The 20,467-nt window shown below is 42.6% G+C and overlaps 1 protein-coding gene across 2 annotated transcripts in view; it reads left to right on the top strand.

Annotated features, from left to right (window-relative positions):
• Window positions 1-2,484: 2,484 nt before the first annotated feature.
• Window positions 2,485-20,467, top strand: part of PTPN3 (protein tyrosine phosphatase non-receptor type 3) — a 148,253-nt gene continuing 130,270 nt past the window's right edge. The window contains exon 1 of one of the 2 annotated variants that reach the window (XM_019454247.2): window positions 2,485-2,672. In XM_019454247.2, the coding sequence (XP_019309792.2) occupies window positions 2,624-2,672 (49 nt within the window). In that variant the 5' untranslated portion in view covers window positions 2,485-2,623. The remainder of the gene's footprint in view (window positions 2,673-20,467) is intronic. The other variant, XM_019454246.2, reaches the window with a different exon arrangement.

The raw sequence follows: 20,467 nt of genomic DNA, 5'->3' as shown, positions 1-20,467 counted from the left end.
TGGCTGAGCAGCTGACAACATCTCCCCAAGCCTTCAGCGCACCTGACTCACAAGTGTGATGACTTTGCCTTGTTACCTATATAACAACAGTAATTATGACCATCGTCATACCCACTATAGCTGCCATTTATTAAGACCCTACTATGTACCAGACACTGTGCAAAGTGCTTTACTAGCATTATCTCACTTAAGCCTCATAGCAGCTCCATGAGGCATATACTATTATTATCCCCACTATACCAATGAAGAAGTTGGAATTAGGGAGGTTCTGACCAAGGCCACACACTCATAAGTGGTGGAGTCACCTGAACTCACCTGATCTAACTGCAAATCCCATGGTCTTCCCACTATGGCTCCTGCTAGATAGATATAGATGATTAATAGATAGATCCTATCTATCTAGATGATTAATAGATAGATAAATGGGTGGACGGATGAATAGATTGATGGATGATAGATGGATAGATAGATCGATAGATAGATAATAGGATAAATAGGAAGGAAGGGGGAGAGAAGATGATAAAGGAGAAGACGGAAGAAGGAGGGAAATTGCTTTATGTAATGAACTTACTCTCTTTCAGGGCTTCTTTGAGAAGCAGAGGTAAAAATTCAGATTATTTCAGGATGCCAGATGGGTGTTTCTTAGCATGCAACGGTGCCTAGAAGAGGCTACGGAGTCACCCTGGTTTTATAGGGGCCACATGGAGATAACCCTACTAGCTTTCGCTGAGGTGGAGAAGGCCAATGAGATCACAGATACAAAATTATAATTGTTTTATCATTATGTTTCCTTTGGTTTTCCACTTGGATCTTAGTGCAGATGAGTTGCCCAAAGTTGTGAGCACCAAACAGCTTGGATAGTAAGGAAATTGTAGAATTGTAGAGTGTTTGCTTAGGTCTTTGAGAAACATACAGGTGGCACCTTACACATGCTCCCGGTCAGCCAGCACAGTGCACTGCCCTCCTTCCCCACACGCTAAGACCAGGGATGAGGGGTATGCTTGTGCTTAGGGATATCACATACAGCCCAGGTTGGTTCGGTGCATCCTAGAAGCAAAGGGACCTGTGCCTCACGCTAGGTGGTACCTGAGGAGATGGGGAGACAGTCTCCTCTCCCCACTCCCATGCACAGGATAGGAGGGAGCAGCTTCAGAATAAAAATGACATATGACAAGGCTAGGCCAAGCGGGCTTGAGATAGCCCTATGGCGTCCCCCCAGAGCCTCCGAGTAGCTCAGGAGAGCCACAAAACACCTCCCGCACTTACAAGGAGGACACAGAAGCTAGCTGGAAGAGAGACAGCCAACGGTTCTACAGATGCCCCAAGATCGAGTTTAAACAAACAGACATAAACACCACATGACAACGAATGCCAGCACTTTCCAAATGTCTGAAAACCAGATGGGCTGCACGTTTCAATAGCAGTCAGGATGGAAAGACCCATGAAGGCCATACGTGTCCTCTCTCTCTCTCTCTCTCTCTCACACACACACACACACACACACACACACACACACACACACACAACTTTCAGTGGCTTGAACTTATATACAATCATGTAAAGAAAGGGACAGGAGTTCCCTGAGCCAGCTGAGAAAGCCTAGAATTGAACCGTTTCTACCACCGGAAGGAATGAAGACCCAGGAGAAAATTTAATTGCAGTCATAAAAGAAGAAAGCTACCTTTGTTCAGCAGACTTGAATTTTGAGCTCCCAAATTCATACTCACTGCGAATGTTTGTTGACTGAATGAATAAACAAATTGTATCGGGGAAAGAAATTCTGCTGCAGCCAGTTCCTGGTAGAACAGTGCTGGCTGTCCTCCAGGGAAAAGAGTAATTACTAAAAAGAGTATCTGCTTTCTAGTTCTTGCCCGGTGCTTATTATCTGTGGCTCCCTGAGTAGGTCGCAAGTTCCTTTAGGACTCATTTCCGTAAAATGGGCATAATGATGCCTGCCCTGCCTTCCTTATAATGTGACCATGAGAACAAAATGAGATAATGTATAGGAGGTTGCTTTACACAGATTAATTAATAAGGGCCTGTGGATCGCCTCTGTCTTGTGATTCCAGAAGCAAGAAGAAAGTAAATGAACGCAAGGATCAGAGTTCTGGGGTAACCATCTTCTGAACCAAAATGCTTTTCTAGAACTGATAAGGAACAGTGACTATGTCTTCCCTGTGGCCGCGGCAGAGCTAACTGGATGCTATAAAGGATTCTGCTCTCTATATAAGAGAATACAGTTCACCAGAAAGAAATTCTCAGGGCACAAAACAGATTTATTTTCATTGTGAAATAGTCTGCCTGCTGTGCAACAACAAATTAAGCTCGGGGTGACTATTCCCGTAAAACACGTCCTGTGCGTAGCACTGCTATTATGGGGTGGACCGACATGGTAAAGAATCAATTAAAACTCTGACACATCCAAAGGAGCTCGAAGACCTGTTTCACAGGTTTTCCCCAGAGGAAAATAATCATGCTGCATTATACTTTGGAAGCCGATCGAGGCGAGATTTCGGAGACGAGTTCTGGGGTTTACAAGACAGACTTCAGCTTTTCCAAAATCACTTTTGAAGTGCTCTTTAAAGGATTATAGCATTCAATTCTCCATCAGTCGGGCGGCATCATGGTGGAGCAAGAGGGATTATTGTCAGGCGGACAGACTCCGGAAAACCGTAAGTTCCCTTAAAATTAACAAAGCACTTAAAGGGATGGTGGAAATATTGCAGTGTGTATATTCATGCCCGTTTTGAGATGAAAGCAAAGGTTAAGCAGGAAAAATCGGAGGGATAATAAAGCTGAATATCCTTGCTATTTTTATAATAGCACTATGCCACCAAAGGGGTGCTCATTGTTTAGAAACACAGTTTGAAAAGTTCTAGAATTTCAAGAAGAGCCTCCCTTCCCCACCAAATACACACACACACACACACACACACACACACACACATATATATATACATATATATGTGTGTCCCTTCCCTACCAAATATATATATATATATACACACACACACACACACACACACACACACACACACACACACACACATACAAACACACACACATATATGAACGAGAGGGTTAATAGTAGAATGTGAATAATGTTTGTGGTCACACTGCTTAAACTATGTTTCTATGACAGCAAGTAGGAATGTTCACTTAACGTTCACCTTAAGAACAACATGTTTTCCGGCAAATTCAGACATCTGTGTAAACCATCTTCAGCCTCAGTGCCTGAATAACTTCTGTGCCTCAGACTGAACAAAGAGAAGAGATTTTGAGGTTCAGGCAGTATATTTGCAGAAGCGTGGCCTACAAATGAGCTTCACAGAAAGAAAGAACTTGGTAAGACCAAAGCAAGGCAAGCGTCAGCAGTGACCATTGCTGAGGGACAGGTTACGGCCTGTCAACGCAACAGGCGTGTCAGGAAATGGCTGGGGGACTCGGCTAACCCCCAATTTTGCAGGCTAAGTCAAAAGCAAAGAACTAGAGAGAAAAGACAACATGAGGGTACAGTGTAAATGTTACACTTTCAAAACATTTCCCCGGGAAAGAGAGAGAGACAGAGAGAAAAGGAAACCCAGAGAGTAAGGACAAGACTAAGCCTGCCCATTGACATGTTCGGCATGGGTTCAGAACGGGACGTTTTTCAGAGGAAATGCTCTCATGGTGCAGGAATCCGTTTGGTTAGGAAAGCAAAAACATTTGACAATTCTGTCATGAAGTCAACCCACAATATCTTTTCTTTTTAAGGATGAGGAGGTGAGAAGGAGATGGGGCACTCCCTTTTTAACCAAGTATACTACTCGCTATAATTTTTCATAAAGAAAGAACTTTTGTTCTTTTCTTGCTTCTGTGGTTACCTCAACCTTTAAGCTCTCCTTTATGGCTCGAAAAAAATATTTTTTACAAAATAATATGTACTTCGTGCACTCATGCTTTCTTAATCTTTGCAGAACAGAGGTCTCTCACAGCCACTGAGGGAGGCTCAGAATGTGCTGGAATCTTGGAATCTTGGGGTTCTGCCAAGATCTTCGGGGCTGCAGGGATAAAGGGTGCCCTGCATTCTGGCCTCCGCCTCAGCTCTCTGTCCTCAAACACATACCCCAAGCTGCATACCCCGGCCCCACGGGGCTTTCCCCTGTGAGTTCATAGGAAAAACAAAGTTTCTGCTGCTTTAAAGGAAACCAAAAAATTGAATATCACTAAAATATGCAATCTTTTCATTTGATAGGGGAATTTAACTTCCCAGAGAAGCATAATGAGTTCGATAAAGGGAAAGCAGCCACAGAAGCCAGGCATACAGATTACTAGTTCTATGACGCTGGTGTTTCTCTCCCTTTGTCCAAATGAGCTGGTTTAAGCTCCTCTGTGCCTCACCCACCTTCCACCTCCACTTAGCTCATTACTTGTATTCAAAGCTTCCCCACCTACACCACATTTTCCTCAAGGATAAAACCGTGTCTCATCCCTCTGGAGTCAATCCAATTCCACAAACATTTTATTGAGCACCTTCTCTGGGAAGCCCTATACCAGCCCACCTGCGAGTCACAGAAGAATAAGACATCATCCCTACCCTCAGATACGTATACAGCCTGTTACAATGAATGGCGTCTTCTAATGATACTATGACAAATTCTCTTGAATACATTGTAGCATTGAAACACGAGAGAGAGAGAGAGAGAGAGAGAGAGAGAGAGAGAGAGAGAGAGAGAGAGAGAGAGAGAAGGAAAACAGTCTGGCAGTTTCTCAAAACATTAAATGCAGAATTATTATTATACGGCCCAGCAATTCCACTTTCAGGGATATGCCCAGAAGAATTGAAAACGGGCCCTCAGACAAATACACGTATATGGGTGCACTATTTACAAGAGCCAAAAGATGGAAACAGTCCAAATGTCCATCAACAGATGAATGAATAAACAGAATGTGGTATATTCATTCAATGGAATATTACTCAGCCACTAAAAAGGCATGGATTTCTAATGCTGCCACCACACAGATGAACCTCTTACAGGGGCACCTAGGTGGCTCGGTCAGTTAAGCTCTTGATTTCAGCTCAGGTCATGATGTCACTGTCCAAGGGATCAAGCAGAGCCTGCTTGGGATTCTCTCTCTCCCTCTCGCTCTCTGCCCCTCCCCCCTCACACACGTATGTTCTCTCTCTCTCTCTCTCTCAAAATAAATAAACACTTAAAAAATACTGTATTACAGAAAAGAAGCTAGACACAAAGGTCACATATTGTATGATTCCATTTATACGAAATATTCAAAGTAGACCCATCCATGGAGGCAGAAAGCAGAATGATGGTGGCTAGGGACTGGGGGTGGGAGGGCGGGGGAGGACAATGGGGAGCAACCTGCTTAAGGTGATGAAAATGTTCCAAAACTAGACAGTAGGGATGGTTGCACAACATTGTAAATGTACTAGTGCTAATGAATTGTTCAGTTTAAAATTGTTCAATTTAAGTTTATATTATGTGAATAAGGGGAAGGCTCTGAAGAAGCCGGGAGGGAGGCAGGAAGCAAGCTGATAGGACCCATTGAGGATAGTCTCTGGCAAGCCTGGGATGCCTTTGGAATTCACCCTGGGAGAAGTGGAATAGCCAGTGAAATGGACATTTTGGGGGCACCCGGGTGGCTCTGTCAATTAAGTGTCGGCTAAGGTCATGATCTCATGGTTGGTAGCTGTGAACACCACACCAGGCTGTGTGCTGAGAGCATGAAGCCTGCTTGGGATTCTCTCCCTCCCTCTCTTTCTGCCCCTCCCAAGCTCTCTTGCTCTCTCTTTCTCCCCCTCTCTCTCTCTCAAAAAAAAATAATAATAATAATTAAAAAAATTAAAAACAAATAAGCTGGACATCTTGAGTGGGTGGCTAATACCAGAATGGAGGGTCTGGACCCCAGGAAACAGCATGTGGAGGCCACTGGCCCAGTGAGAGATCATAATGAATGTACCAGGATGTAAACTCCCTGCCTGATCATGTTCCAGCTAAGTGATTGCAATGATCTTCCACTAAATTTGAACTCAGAAATAGTAACCGGGAAGAAAAGTTGTGGGTCTTTTTTTAAACACCTTAAGCTCCTATTTTTGCATATCCTACCGCCTTTGGCATCCAACAGATTTTAGCGTAAAATTAACCTGCTTCCTCTTTCTCTAAAGATTACTCATAAAGACCTGTCTTTGAGCAAATACCTCACCAAAGAATGGTTGGTTTTGATGAGAGCAAATTGTAGTCTGAAAATAGGTTTAGAAAAGGAGGTAGGATCCAAAATTAATACATTTTTTGGCCCAGTCTCAATTTCAGCCACTTGACTGTGTTAAGAAATATTACATGCTATAATTTAAGTGGCCAGTGGGATTGCTTTGTACAGAGAATAAAACTTTGAATGAAAACAGAATGAAAATCTTATCTACACCATGCTCATCTAAGTACTAAGTTCAATGTCACCTGTGAGAACCCTACAGAACCTATCTAACCAAACTTTAGAGGGAATTCAAAAGATCTCAATCTTGTAGTCAGTGTATCTGCCAGTCAGCTTCCCCTTGTCTGTTCAGAGTGACCAACTGTTCTCAGGAAGCCCTAGGATCGAGAGTTTCCCAGACCCCAGACTTGCAGTGCTGAAATCAGAACATTTGGGACTGGCTTTCACGTCCACCAAAACCTCTTCCAAAATTCTATCTTTGGTGCTGGATCATTTTCACTTGGAAAAAAAAAAAAACAGCAGCAGGAAAGAAGAGAGAAGAGGTGGGCATCATGCGGCATCCAGAATGTGGAAAGTAATGTATTCAAAGAGGAAAAATGCAGGAAGTCAGCAGGGTGCAGGGTGCAATGCATTCAACGTGAGGCCTCAGACTCAGACTTCACACCTGCTTGCCATGACCATGATGTGACTTTCAGGCAGGTTGCAAGGGAATGTTTTTTCACCTTCTAAATCACTCACTGACCAAATGCCTACTGAGGTCCTTAAAATGACCAGGCTTGGGATCAGGTGTTGGGATCTGGAGAGGAAGATGTGTTAGGTTGGCCTCCGGAGATGCTCACAGGCTAGAGGCCAAGTAGAGGGGGGTGAACCGGGTGACAACCAAGTAATCAGTCATCAGAGTTCCCAGCTTCTAAGAGCGAGACATTTATATTATCTGTCATTCTCACAAGTATACCTCAGGGTAGGTAATACTATCCCCATTTTAAAGATAAAAGATAAAAACTGACACTCAAATTGGTGGAACTTGCTCAGGGTCACCCCACTAGGTGTGGGGCAGAGGCAGGCTGTAACCCAAGATTTTGAGCAAGGTTCCCTTTATTCCCAAAGCTCTGCCCATTCTACTATTCTCAGGCCCCTTTCAGTGTGACCAGGGTTAAGATCAAGGTCATTCCGATTTCTGACCTTACTCCAGCCTGCCTTAGCCTTTCATCAGAGAGCAGCTGTATCTACACTTTGAACTGATAGAGAAATTGCTGGATAGCTGGATGGCTAAGGGAGCCTGGATGGCTCAGGTGGTTAAGCATCTGGTTCTTGATTTCAGCTCAGTTCGTGATCTCATGGGTGATGGGGTTGAGCCCCACATTGGGCTCTGTGCTGACAATGCGGAAGCTGCTTGGGATTCTCTCTCTCCCTCTCTCTCTGCCCCTCCTCTATTTGTGCTCTCTCTCTCTCTCTCTCAAAATAAATAAATATTTTTTAAAAATATCTATACTAATGGCAGAGGCAGAGTAGAGGTAGGAAAAAGTTAGATATTTATGTTCAACTAGCAGACAACTGGAAATTGCGATTAGAGGTTGGATCCAGATGGCATTCAGAGAGGAAAACACAATGCCTCAACGCCATTGGAATTGGCACTGATTTGCTTGGATAAGACACCAAAGTCACAAGCAACAAAAGAATAAACAGGCAAACTGGACTTCATCAAAATGAAAAACTTTTATGCATCAAAGGACACTATCAACAGAGCGATAAGGTAGCTGATAGAATGAGAGGAAATATTTGTAAATTGCATCTGCTAAGGCACTGATATCCAGAATATATAAAGAACAACAAAAACGCAAACAACCAGATTCAGGTAAAGTCCTAGAATAGACATTTCTCCCAGGAAGATATACAAATGACTAATAAGCACATGAAAAAAAGGCTCGACATCACTAATCATTAGGGAAGTGAAAATCAGAACTTTGATGGGATACCACTTCATATCTGTTAGGATGGCTATTATCAAAAACAAAACAAAACACAACTAAGAAAATAACAAGTGTTGGCAAGGATGTGGAGGAATTTGAACCCTTGTGCATAGTTGTAATGTAAACTGGTACAGCTGCTGTGGAAAACAGCCTGGTGGTCGCTCAGAAAATCAAAAACAGAATTACTACATGATCCAGCTATTCCACATCTGGCTACATACCCGAAAGAATTAAAAGCAGGGACATGAAGAGATATTTGTGCACCCATGTTCACAGCAGGATTATTTACAATAGACAAAAAGTGGAAGAAACCCAGGCATCCTTGATGGATGACTGGAAAAACAAAATGTGGTATATACATACAACAGAGTATTATTCAATCTATTCCAACATAAAATTTGAAAGGAAATTCCAACATAAAATTGGAAGACATTATGCTAAGTGAAATAAACCAATCACCAAAAAGACAAATACAGAGGCACCTGGGTTTCTCAGTCTGTTAAGCAACTGACTTCGACTCAGGTCAGGATCTCACAGTTCATGGGTTTGAGCCCTGCATCAGGCTCTGTGCTAACAGCTCAGAGCCTGGAGCCTGCTTCAGATTCTGTGTCTCCCTCTCTCTCTGCCCCTCCCACACTCACGTTTTGTCTCTCTCTCTCTCTTTCAAAAATAAATAAACATTTAAAAAATGATTACAAAAGGGACAAATACTGTATAATTACACTTCTATGAGGTGGTTAGGGTAGTAAAATTCAGAGAGACAGAAAGTATAAGGGTGGTTGCCAGGGGCTGGTAGAGAGGAAGGAATGGGAGGGTTTTTTTTTAAGTTTTTTTTTTTTTTAGTGTCTTTTTTTTTAAGTTTATTTATTTATTTTGAGAGAGCGAGTGCATGTGCAATGTGAGTGGGGAAGGGGCAGAGAGAGAGAGAGAGAGAGAGAGAGAGAGAATCCCAAACAGGCTCCACACTGTCAGCACAGAGCTTAACATGGGGCTCAAACTCACAAACTGTGAGATCAAGAACTGAGCTGAGATCAAGAGTCCAAAGCTTAACCAACTGAGCCACCCAGGCACCCCAGGAGTTAGTGTTCAATGGGTACGAGCTTTCAGTTTAGGAAGAAGAAAAAGTTCTAGAGATGGATGGTGGTGATGGTTGCACAACATAATCTGTTTCATGCCACTGAACTATACACCTAAAAATGGTTAAAATAGTAAGTTTTATGTAATGTATATTTAACCACACACACACACACACACACACACACAAGATGGCATTCAAGGGACATGCATCTACTGACTCAAATTCCACCCAAAATTCTATTCATTGACAGGGGGAAAAAATGTTTAAAGAATTCATTAGAAGGGGAGTTGTTGTTTAAAGGGTGTTAAGTTTCAGTTTTGCAAGACAAAAAGTTCTAGGGATGGACGGTGGTGAGGGTTGCCCAACAATGTGAACGCACTCAACACTACTCAACTCTACACTTAAAAATAGTTAAGATAGGGGCACCTGGGTGGCTCAGTCGGTTAAGCGTCTGACTTAGGCTCAGGTAATGATCTACAGTCGGTGAGTTCAAGCGGTGGGTCGGGCTCTGTGATGACAGCTCAGAGCCTGGAGCCTGCATCAGATTCTCCCCCTCTCCCCCTCTCTCTCTGCCCCTCCCCCATTCGCAATTTGTCTCTCTCTCTCTCTCTCTCTCAAAAATAAACATTTTTAAAAATAAAAAAAAAATAGTTAAGATAGTGGAGACCCTGGGTAACTCAAGCCGGTTGAGCACCCAACTTTGGCTCAGGTCACGACCTCAAGGTGTGTGGATTCAAACCCTGCATCGGGCTCTGTGTTGACAGCTCAGAGCCTGGTGCCTGCTTTGGATTCTGTGTCTCCCTCTCTCTCTGCCCCTCCCCCACTCACGCTCTCTCTAAAAAATACACAAACATTTAAAAAACTAAAAAAAAATAGTTAAGATATTAACTTTTATGTCATATAAATTTTACCACGATTAAAAATAAAAATCTATTAGAACACAGGAAATCAAGAATGGGGGCTATAACCCACCAGAAACTATCAGGAATTTCTGAATGAGAGAAAGCAGTTGGGATTGGACTGAGAAAGAGGAAGGAAGAAATCTTAGCTTGAAATGCTTGCAAGCGTCCTGCAGTGGAAACAGTGAAGGTGAAGGAAGAGAGGGATCGTCCAGGAAATGAACTGGGGTTCTCTGCAAGACAGCAGTCCTCAAACTCAACAGGGCATCACTGTCACCAGGAGCATGGGTCCAAGTATAGATTGCTGCACCTCGTCCCCCGAGTTTGTCTGGGGTGAGACCTGACAATTTGCAATTCCAGTAAGTTCCCAGGTGATGCTAATACTGCTGGTTAAGAGACGGAGATTTGAGAACCACTTTGAGAAGCAGTTAGACCTGTCAGCACTTCCTCCTCCTTCACTGTAATGAGTGACAGACAGCAGCATCTCTCCCAGGTGGAAGCACTGAGTGCAGATTCTGAAGCCCCAAATTCATAGAAAACTCAAGGGGTGGGTCCAAGAACCTCCGCACTGGAGGACAACCATGAGCGCATAATCCATCCCCCCCACGGTGATGGGAAGCAACTTGAACCATTAGCCTACCAGGGACTTCTAACGTCAAAGAAGAGTAGGCAGCCAAGAACATTTGAGGAAAGCCAACACTGGGAGAAGAGCAATAATGTCAAGAAAGAGTATTAATACACAAGGAAGTAGAATTAATCAAACAGACACTAAAATATGTATAATTAATAAATTGTCAGATTCTAGAGACACACAAGGATGAAGGGAGAAGATAAAGAAGGAAGGGAAGAAGAGTCTGTTATACACATACACATATATTTTTATATATATATGTATTTATATATATATAAATTTATATATAAATTTATTTATATTTATTTATATAATATATATTATTTTTATTTATATATATTATATATTTTTTTATTTATATATAATATATATATTATATATAAATACATATATATAAAAATATATATATATACATACATATGTATATATAGTGAAAATAAACATCCAGCCTTCCAGAAGGCTCCCTGTTGCCAGAGACAATCACCATTCTGCCCTTCATCACCGTAGATTTGTTTTGCCTTCTTTTGAACCTCATACAAATGGAATCAGAGATCAAGTGCACGTCCTCACTTGCATCCGGCTTCTTTAATTCGACTTTATGTCTATGAGATTCATCCCCCTTATTGTGTGTGGCAGTAGTTTGTTCTTTTTCATTGATAGTTTTCCATTGCATAAATACATCACAAGTTATTTTTTATTCTACAGTTACTGGATATTTGAGTTGTTTTCAGTTTGCGAAGAATCTTCACATACATGTCCTTTGATGAACATAGGAGTGTGCTGGTCTTTGGTATTCACAAAGTGGCATGTTTGGATATAAGATCTACTTACATTCAACGTTAGTAAATACCGTCAGCTTTCCAAAATGCTTATAACAACGAGAATTCCAGTTGCTCTACATCCTTGTTAATGCTAAGTTGATTAATACTTTTAATTACATCAAGTGATGGGGGGAGGATAGACCATCATGAGGGGGGCTCTTTCCCAGTTTTACTGAGAAATAATTGACAGATTCAGTTTTTGAAAAAAAGGAAGGAAAGAAAAAAAGGACAGAAAATGTTTCTCCTTGTGACGAGAACACTTAGGATCTCGTCTCTTAACATCTTTCCTATACATCCTACAGCAGTATCTGCTACAGTCCTCATGTTGTCTATTACATCCCTAGTATTTATTTATTTTATTACCAAAATTTGTATCTTTTGACCCCCTTCTTCCAGTTCTCCCTCCCCCCACCTTCCACCTCTGGTAACAGGTCTTATCTTTTTTTCTATGAGTTTGCTGTTATTGTTTTTCCTTGTTAATAATTTTTTTTGATTAATAGACTTTTTCCTGAGCAGTTATAGTTACAGAGTTCCTATATACCCCTTCAGAGGATCATGAAGTTTTAATTTGCATTAGCCAAATGAATACTGATATTGAGCATCTATTCATAAGCAATTGACATTCAGATATCCTCTTTTGGGCAACAATCATTGCAGTCTATTTTTAAAATTAGATTGTATGGCTTTTTCTTATTGATTTGTAAAAGCTCTTTATATATGCTGGGTATGAGTCTTTTGTCAGATATATATGTATTGCTAATATTCTCTACTAGTCTGTGGTTTGCCTTCTCTGTTAATTGTGCTTTTGATGAATAGAAGTCATTCATAATAATAACATCCAATTTATCAAACTTTTCTCTTATGGTTTATACTTTCTGTATCCTATTTTAATAATCTTTGCATACCCCAAGACCATGAAGATATTTTGCAATGTTTCCTTTTAGAAGTTTTATTATCTTTCATATTTATATCTGTGGTCCATCATTAATGTTTGTGCATGGTGTGAAGAATCCAGTTTCTTCTTTTTCTCTTTACTGAAAAGTTGATGCTTTCTCCATTGGCTTCCTGTAAAACATCTGGCATAAATCAAGTGACCATGTATGGATGGGAGTGTTACTGGACTCTGTTTTATTTCATTGGCCTATTTGTTTATCTATGTATCACACTGTCTTCATTTCCATAGCTTTATAACAATCTTACAGCTGGTAGTGGAGTCCTCAGCTTTGTTATTCTTCAATATTGCCTTGGCTGTTCTAGGTCCTTCCATATAAATTCTACAACAAACTTGCTAATAGCCACTTTAAAAAAATTTCCTGACATTTTATTGAGTTTGCATTAAGTCTGTAGGTCCATTTAAGGGAAATTAATATCTTGTCCATATTGTGTCTTCCAATTCATGAACATGGTTTATCCCTCAATTTATTTCATTCTTATTTAATTTCTCTCAGGAATGTTTTACGGTTGGCAGTGTACTGGTATTCAAAATCTTTCATTAGATTCATTCATTTGTGTTTTGTAATTATAAATTATTTTTAAAACTTTTTATTTCCTAGTTGTGTTGCTAGTAAATAGAAGTACCAATGTGTTTTGTAATTGTCCTTGTATTCAGCTCCCTTGCCAATTTACTTATTTAATCCTTATAGATTATATTAGATTTCCTTATATTTAAACATACAATCTGTGAATGTTTTATTTCTTTCTTTCCAAAATTCATACTTTTTAAAAAAATGGCTTAATAAAGGGGCACCTGGGTGGCTCAACTGGTTTACCATCTGACTTCGGCTCAGGTCATGATCTCATGGTTCATGGGTTCGAGCCCCACATCAGGCTCTGTGCTGACAGCTAGGAGCCTGGAGCCTGCTTCGGATTCTGTGTCTCTCTCTCTTTCCGCCCCCCCCCCCCCCACTCACACTATGTCTCTCTCTCTCTCTCTCTCTCAAAAATAAATACGCATTAAAAAAATTTTAATGGCTTAATAAACTATAGTTTACATAAAATAAAATTCACCTTTTTTCAGTGAGTTTTGGCAAATGTATACAGTCATATAACCACAATCAAGATGTAGAATATTTCTATCAGCCAAAAAGTCTTCTCAGTGCCTCTCTGAACAGAAGATTGGGAAATAAGTCATATTACTAGCCCCTTCCTGGGCAAAGAAAGAAAAGCTTGCATCAAGTAGCATGGAGTTACAGGACACAAGGAAGCTAGATTCTCCAGAAGAAGAACAGTGGGAGGTGAAGCTTCTCCATAAAGTTGTTCCTGAATCCTGCTTGCACACTAAAATCAGCTCTTAGAATACTGCTGCTTGGACTCAGCCCCCAGAGAGTCTGACATGCTTCATCTGCAATGGACTCCAGACACTGTGTATCTTTTCAAATAGACCCTCGAGGGGATTCTCATGTGCAACCAAGGCTAAGAACTATGAGGCTAAAGGCAGTCATCTTTGCAGGTGGAGGACAGCTTCTTTTAACTGTAAAAACCGTATAACTGTCACTAGAGGAAATTATTTAAGAGGAGAAAAAACATACACAACCCTGTCTTGCACAGCAAATACTCTTGACATGCAGACATTTTTACACAATTCTATTCATTATGATTGTACTTCTTTATTTACCATTTATTATGAACTTCTCGTTTATATCCCTTCCTAGAGAGGCCGTGTAGGGTAGCCGTTCTGAGTGTGGGTTTTGAAGTTAGACAAAACTGGGTTAAAATTTAAGATTGTTTTACATGCAAGCTGTGGATCTCCAGCAAACCCCTTAACATACTTGAACCTCATAGACTCCAGCTGGGAAGTAAGAATAACAGTACCTGCCTCACAGGTTCATTCTGAGGATTGATGTTTGTGAAGACACAATAGCAGAACACTTGGCTTTCAATTAATGGTAGCTGTTATTACCATTGGAACAACTGAAGTTACCCACTGAGTGGAATGATATTCTAGGGAGATAAATGTGAATAGACCAAGGGCTTGGGAGATAAAGGAAGGGATCTCATTCACCCTCAGCAACAATGACTCAGGCACCATGGAGAATGAGTTGTGGCAGTGGCTGTGTGTGTGTGTGTGTGTGTGTGTGTGTGTGTGTGCGTGTATAAAGAGCTGGGATCCCAGGCCTATATAGGATTGAGTTACCGTGGTTGAGCATAATTCTAGGACAGGGAGAATTCAAGAGGGCCCCTGGATCACTCGTCTCAATGGCAGCATCAGACATCAACAAGAGCCATAAAGAATGGAATGTACAAGCCATTTGAGCAAATTCTCTTGTTTTCTCTCCTTGAGGCTGGAAAACCAGACTGACTCCAAGGAGGATGGAGGAAACATCCCTGGGAGTCTCGGACTTATCAAAGGAGAGCAGGCCCTGAGAAGGGAAGAAAAGCATTCTTATGTCAGGTGGGTGGGGTGGGAGCACCAGGCCATTTAATTTGTTAAAACTAATAATAATATAAATCTACAGAGAAGACTATTCCAGGCATTTTAGTTAACTTAATTAATCATTTACTCCTCACAACAATCCTATGAAGAAAGTATTGTTATTATCCCCGTTTTACAGTTGAGGAAACTGAGGCATAGAGCAGTTACGTAAACTTGCCCAAGGTCATACAGGAAGGGCTAGAGTCAGAACCGAAAACCCAGAGACCATGCTCTTAATTAGCAGTGTACCCCAAGCCGATGAGGTGGGACATTAATTATACTATAATGAATTTTAAATTGTTTTGGGGAAGATACCATATCATAATTTGCTCAACTATCCCCTTTTCATTTCATACTTTCCACTTTCAGCTGTAGTAAAATCTTCATGCATATAGCTTTTCACTTCTGTTGAACTATCTCCCAGGATTACTTCCTGTGAATGGCATTACTTGGTCCAAAGGGATAAACTATATTATAGTTGTTGCTACATATGGTTGTAGTGTTTACCAAACAGGCTGCACCAGTCGACAGTGTCACTGGCAGGGTATGAGGACTTTCACCACCACTTCAAGCAGCATGGTTAGAATTCTTTGCGTAAATGAATATGCATTTGGAAATTTTTTTTTTTTAATTCGAGAACTACAAAGGCTGGAAATCTGCAGCAGAGGCTTGTTAGTCAGCTGAACTTCTGGGAGTTTCCCTTTAGTCACCTCACCTGACCTTGAACCATTGTCCTCCAACAGGCCAGTCCTGGACTTCCAAACTGTCTGGAACTTTGGAAGGTGAGGGTACGTGCACTTCCGGTCGTTTATCTACTGCATACACTGAATGCCACAATATTTTGGCTACGTTGTCTTTTTTTTTTAATTTTAAAATTTATTTTAAGAGAGAGAGAGAGAGAAAGCAAGCACATGCCCATGTGCTGGGGAGGGGCAGAGAGAGGGGAGAGAGAGAAGCTCAAGCAGGCTCCACGCTGACAGCATGGAGCCTGATGGGGGGCTTGGACCCACAAAACACGAGATCATGACCTGAGCAGAAGCCAAGATTCCAACGCTTAACAGAATGAGCCACCCAAGCGCCCCTGGCTGGGTTTTCTTTTCCATTTCACAAGCTGGCTTTCCTGCACAAACTGGGATGACGTTTAGGCCAGGCTAGCTGTCCCCTTGCTCACTGAAATCGGCACTTCTCAGACTTCACGTGTCTACAAAACACCTGAGATCTTGTTACAGGGAAGATTCTGATTCAGTGCATCTTGGGCAGGGCCTGAGAGCCCAACAAATCCCAGGTGATGTTAACACTGCCGGTCCTAAGAACTTAGCCTCCTTTATTCCTTAGATAAACCAGACAGCAAAGAAAGCCCAGACAATCCAAATCAGAACCCTCTAACTCCAGCTCTGCCTCTGACAGCCTGTAGGACCTCTCCGAGCCTCCATTTCCCCATCTGTACAATAGAAGGATGAGATTAGACACTCGCTGAGTCCCTTCTAGGATTTCCATTTCTTTCTTAGATTTCTTCAGCCCATTCATGTTATTTTCACGTAGTATTTACTCAAAAAACAATATTTAAGCTCCAAGGATGAGCACAGACAGGGACGTTTTTAAATACTAGTGATGTAAGGATGAACAAGATAGACACAGTCCCTGCTTTCATGGGAGCACAAGTCCAGTGGGGAAAACAAGCAAATTAGAGTTGGAAATGGTTTGGTAGGTGTTTTGGTAGGAAAAGCTTGGGATACCGTGGGAACAAATAGAAAGCAGATCTCACGCAGATCAGTGAGAATCAGAGGAGAGTTCCCAAAGGAAATCATTACTGGAAGGAAAGAGGTATGATCCAGAAGAAGCTGCACAAGGGAAGTGATTGTGTTCCAGGCAGAGAGGAAGGCGTGGCAAAGTCCTGGGGTTCACTGGTTCCAAACTCAGAACTTCCCCCACTCATGCTCAACCTTTCTGCAGAAGGCTGCCTCTTGTCAGTTCATTCATTCTTCTCTCCATTTGTCTTCCCTTCAGTATGACTGAGCTGAGGGCCTTTGTGCCACATGCTCTCCCAAAGGGGCAGGAAGAGAATATAAAAGCTAGTAACACCAGGCATTGTGCTTAAAAATACCAACATGTCAGGCACCTGGGTGGCTCAGTAGGTTGGGCATCCAACTTCGGCTCGGGTCACAATCTCACTGTTCATGAGTGCTGCGTCTGGCTCTGTGCTGACAGCTCAGAGCCTGGAGCCTGCTTCAGACACTGTGTCTCCTTCTCTTTCTGCCCCTCCCCTGCTTACGCTCTGCTTCTCTCTCAAAAATAAATAAAACATTTTAAAAATTTAAAAAAAAGAGATCAACATGTCAACAAACAACCACCACACAACGTGAGGCAGGTAATAAATAATACAGGTGGCACCGTGTGTGGGTACGGAGGCTTCGGGAAACAATTGAAATTGCGTGGGCAGGACTTCTAAGTCTTTGAAGGGATGGAACAGGACTGGCCCTTGCTTCCTGTTATGGACTTTTAGTGCCCTTGGCTGCTCACCCCTTGTTTAGATTGGGGCTGCCTCTCCTTTCAAACCACACCACCAGCAGTATTGCAATTGGACAGGAGAGGGCGCAAAAAGACTGCACTTGATGCAAACTGCCCAGTACTTGGCAATTTGAAAGGAAAGCCTTTTCGGGAAGGCTTAAGGCAAATGAGGAGATAGATGAAACCCAGAGAGGGGAAGAGATGTGCCCAGGATAACACAGCTGCTCAGTAGCAGAACAAGCACATTCCACCAGGCCCACGCAATTTACTCTGCAATGCTCTAAATTTTCTAAAACTCTCAATTTGTATAATTTAGGATGCTTCTAGAAACAGTATTCTTTTTCTTTTTCCTTTTTTTTTTTTTTTTTTTTTGCTGTAATGTAGAGGCATAATCCTGTTTATAAACCTCTTACAAATACAGTCTATACGAGTGCTTTCCCTTTCTTCCTAAATCTGCAGTTGGTGTTGCTTTCCCTGGGGAAAGTGCAGTGGTTCAGAGCACAGGCTCTGGAATAAGTCTGAGTTTGAATGCAAGCTCTGCCTCTTCCCCGTATTAGCTGGATGCATTGCTTAACCGCCTCTCTGGATCCTAATCTTTCTAATCAGGCAACGATCACACACATACCTCCAGAAGCCGGGTTAAGTGAGTTGTCAGGGTTAAGTGAGTTGACGGAAATGAGGTGTTCTGACAATTCCTGGTCAGGAGCAATCACTCCATCAACATGGCTCTTATTTTCAATCTGCTGGTTGAGTAGCATTGGTCAGCCACCACATGCTGTGCCCGTGCAGGTGAAGAGCCCGGCCATGTATACTCTAGCCCATGGAATCAACAGGCTTATTCGGGTTCAAGTCCTAGTTCTGTCCTGTCATTTATGGGCCGTGCCAACATGATGAGCAAGCCCCTTCACTACCCTGGGCCACCGGTTCTTCATTCCTCAAATAGGGCTGATAATATCACCATTATCATTACTACTTGTGCTAATGCAGCAAGAATTCCTGTTACTTCTGTTCAGCAAATATTTTCTCGTGCTCTATTATGCTCTAGGCCCAGTGCTGGGCCCTGGAGAGAAAGAGACAAATAGGTCAAAGCCACAGGCCTGAGGATCTAGTAGTCAAGTGGGCTAGACAGGCTGGTGATCATGCAAATTACCAAAGACTAGGATGAAGAAAAAGAAGCATTGGTTAGGGAGTTCCAGGACATCTTCCTGCAGAAAGTAAAATCTCGGTTGGCTTTTGAAGGCTGAATAAGAGTTTGCCAGACTCACCTTCCTTTAAAGTCAATGGAGATAGTTTGTGGAATCAGGAGTCCCAAACGGGAGGTCTGTTGTATATAATAGCCAGAGTTTTTCTTTTGACTTAACCTCATGGACCCCCCACCCCTTACTCCGTGCAATCTCCCTCTTTTCTCCTAGACAACCCTCTGAGGGTAGGCTGTGAGGTAGAGCTGCTTAAGAAGGAGAGGAGCCCATGGGGTGCCTGGGTGGCTCAGTCGGTTGAGTGGCTGACTTCGACTCAGGTCATGATCTTGTGGTCTGTGAGCTCGAGCCCCGCGTCGGGCTCTGTGCTGACAGCTCAGAGCCTGGAGCCTGTTTCAGATTCTGTGTCTCCCTCTCTCTGACCCTCCCCTGTTCATGCTCTGTCTCTCCCTGTCTCAAAAATAAAAATAAAAAAAACGTTAAATTGTTTAAAAAAAAAAAAAAAAAAAAGGAGAGGAGCCCAAATCATGGCAGTTGGGAAAGAATAGGAGGTCCCCAGTCCACAGAGAACACCTGGAGGCAGGGGTACCCTAACTAGCACCTGTCCCAGGGGAGCATCCCACATCTCAAGCCTCTGAGGCAACCCTGTTGCACACCTCCCAGCAGAGTGGGCACAAAGCTCCCTCCAGGCAGCCATTCATGTCATGATTCTGTCTCTGCCTGAAGTGTCCTCTCTCATTCTTTTCTTGCCCACCCGAATTCTACATGTCCCCTTTTTCTGGGAAGCCTTTGTTGCCTGCCCGTCCTAGCATAGATGTCTCCCCTGCACTTCCAATGTTACCCTGAGCTACCACACCATCACCCTGTATTCTGGGGCTCTGCTTCCCGTTAGGCTGTGAACCCTCTGCAGGTTGGTACAGTGTCTAAGTCACTTTCTGTATCCCCAGCTTCTGGCACAGAGCCTGGCTCAGAGGACCTCGCTCAGTAAATGTTTGCTGAATTGGATTAAACTGAACTGAACTGGGCCCAGAATTCCTGACCCTTTCCAGTCAATGTTTTTGTTTTCCTGTCTTGGCAGGAAGCAGAGGGCACACTCAAGGCGGTAATTGGAGAGCATGTAATAAACAAATTATTTAGACATCTGGATAGAGTTAGGGGAAATGAAGATAGCAAAGCACCCAGGGACTAGCTGTGATGGAAGGCCGTTACTACCCCAGGCCTGCAGGGGTAAAGGAAAGGAGCTGATACAGGACTTGGGGAAAGCTTTAGCCAGCAGAGAGGGCTACCCATCAGGAACTGTGGATGTAGCCACTGTCAAACCACGGCTGGGCAGGGGGCCTGGTAAATCAGTGCCCACCCTCGTTTCTCCCACCCATCTCCTGCTCTTGCTTCCTTTCCATTGACTGAACCCAGTGGAAGCCAGAGACCAAAGGAGCCTGGCTGGTGCGGGCTACAGAAGGCAGCCTTATCGGGCACAGACTAGAGTAAGTAAAAACAAAGAGCAGGTCTGGATGGAGATACGGGGAATATCCAGCACAAGTGGCTTTTCCCCAAATGTGGCCCACATTGCATCAGCATCAGAGACCCTTCAGGAGCTTGTTTTGAAAGCAGATTCCCAGGCTCCAGCTCAGACCTACTAAATCAAAATATCTTTACATGGGGCCTGAGGATCTGTTTTATGAGAAAATTCCTCAAGGTGATTGTAGAAATCACCTGAGAATCTCTGGAAGGTCTGGAATTGTGAG

The sequence above is a fragment of the Panthera pardus genome, unplaced genomic scaffold (assembly GCF_024362965.1).
Source record: "Panthera pardus isolate Hobbes unplaced genomic scaffold, ASM2436296v1 HiC_scaffold_20, whole genome shotgun sequence".
Classification (NCBI taxonomy): Eukaryota; Metazoa; Chordata; class Mammalia; order Carnivora; family Felidae; genus Panthera; species Panthera pardus.
This window is presented reverse-complemented; position numbering and strand designations above follow the sequence as displayed.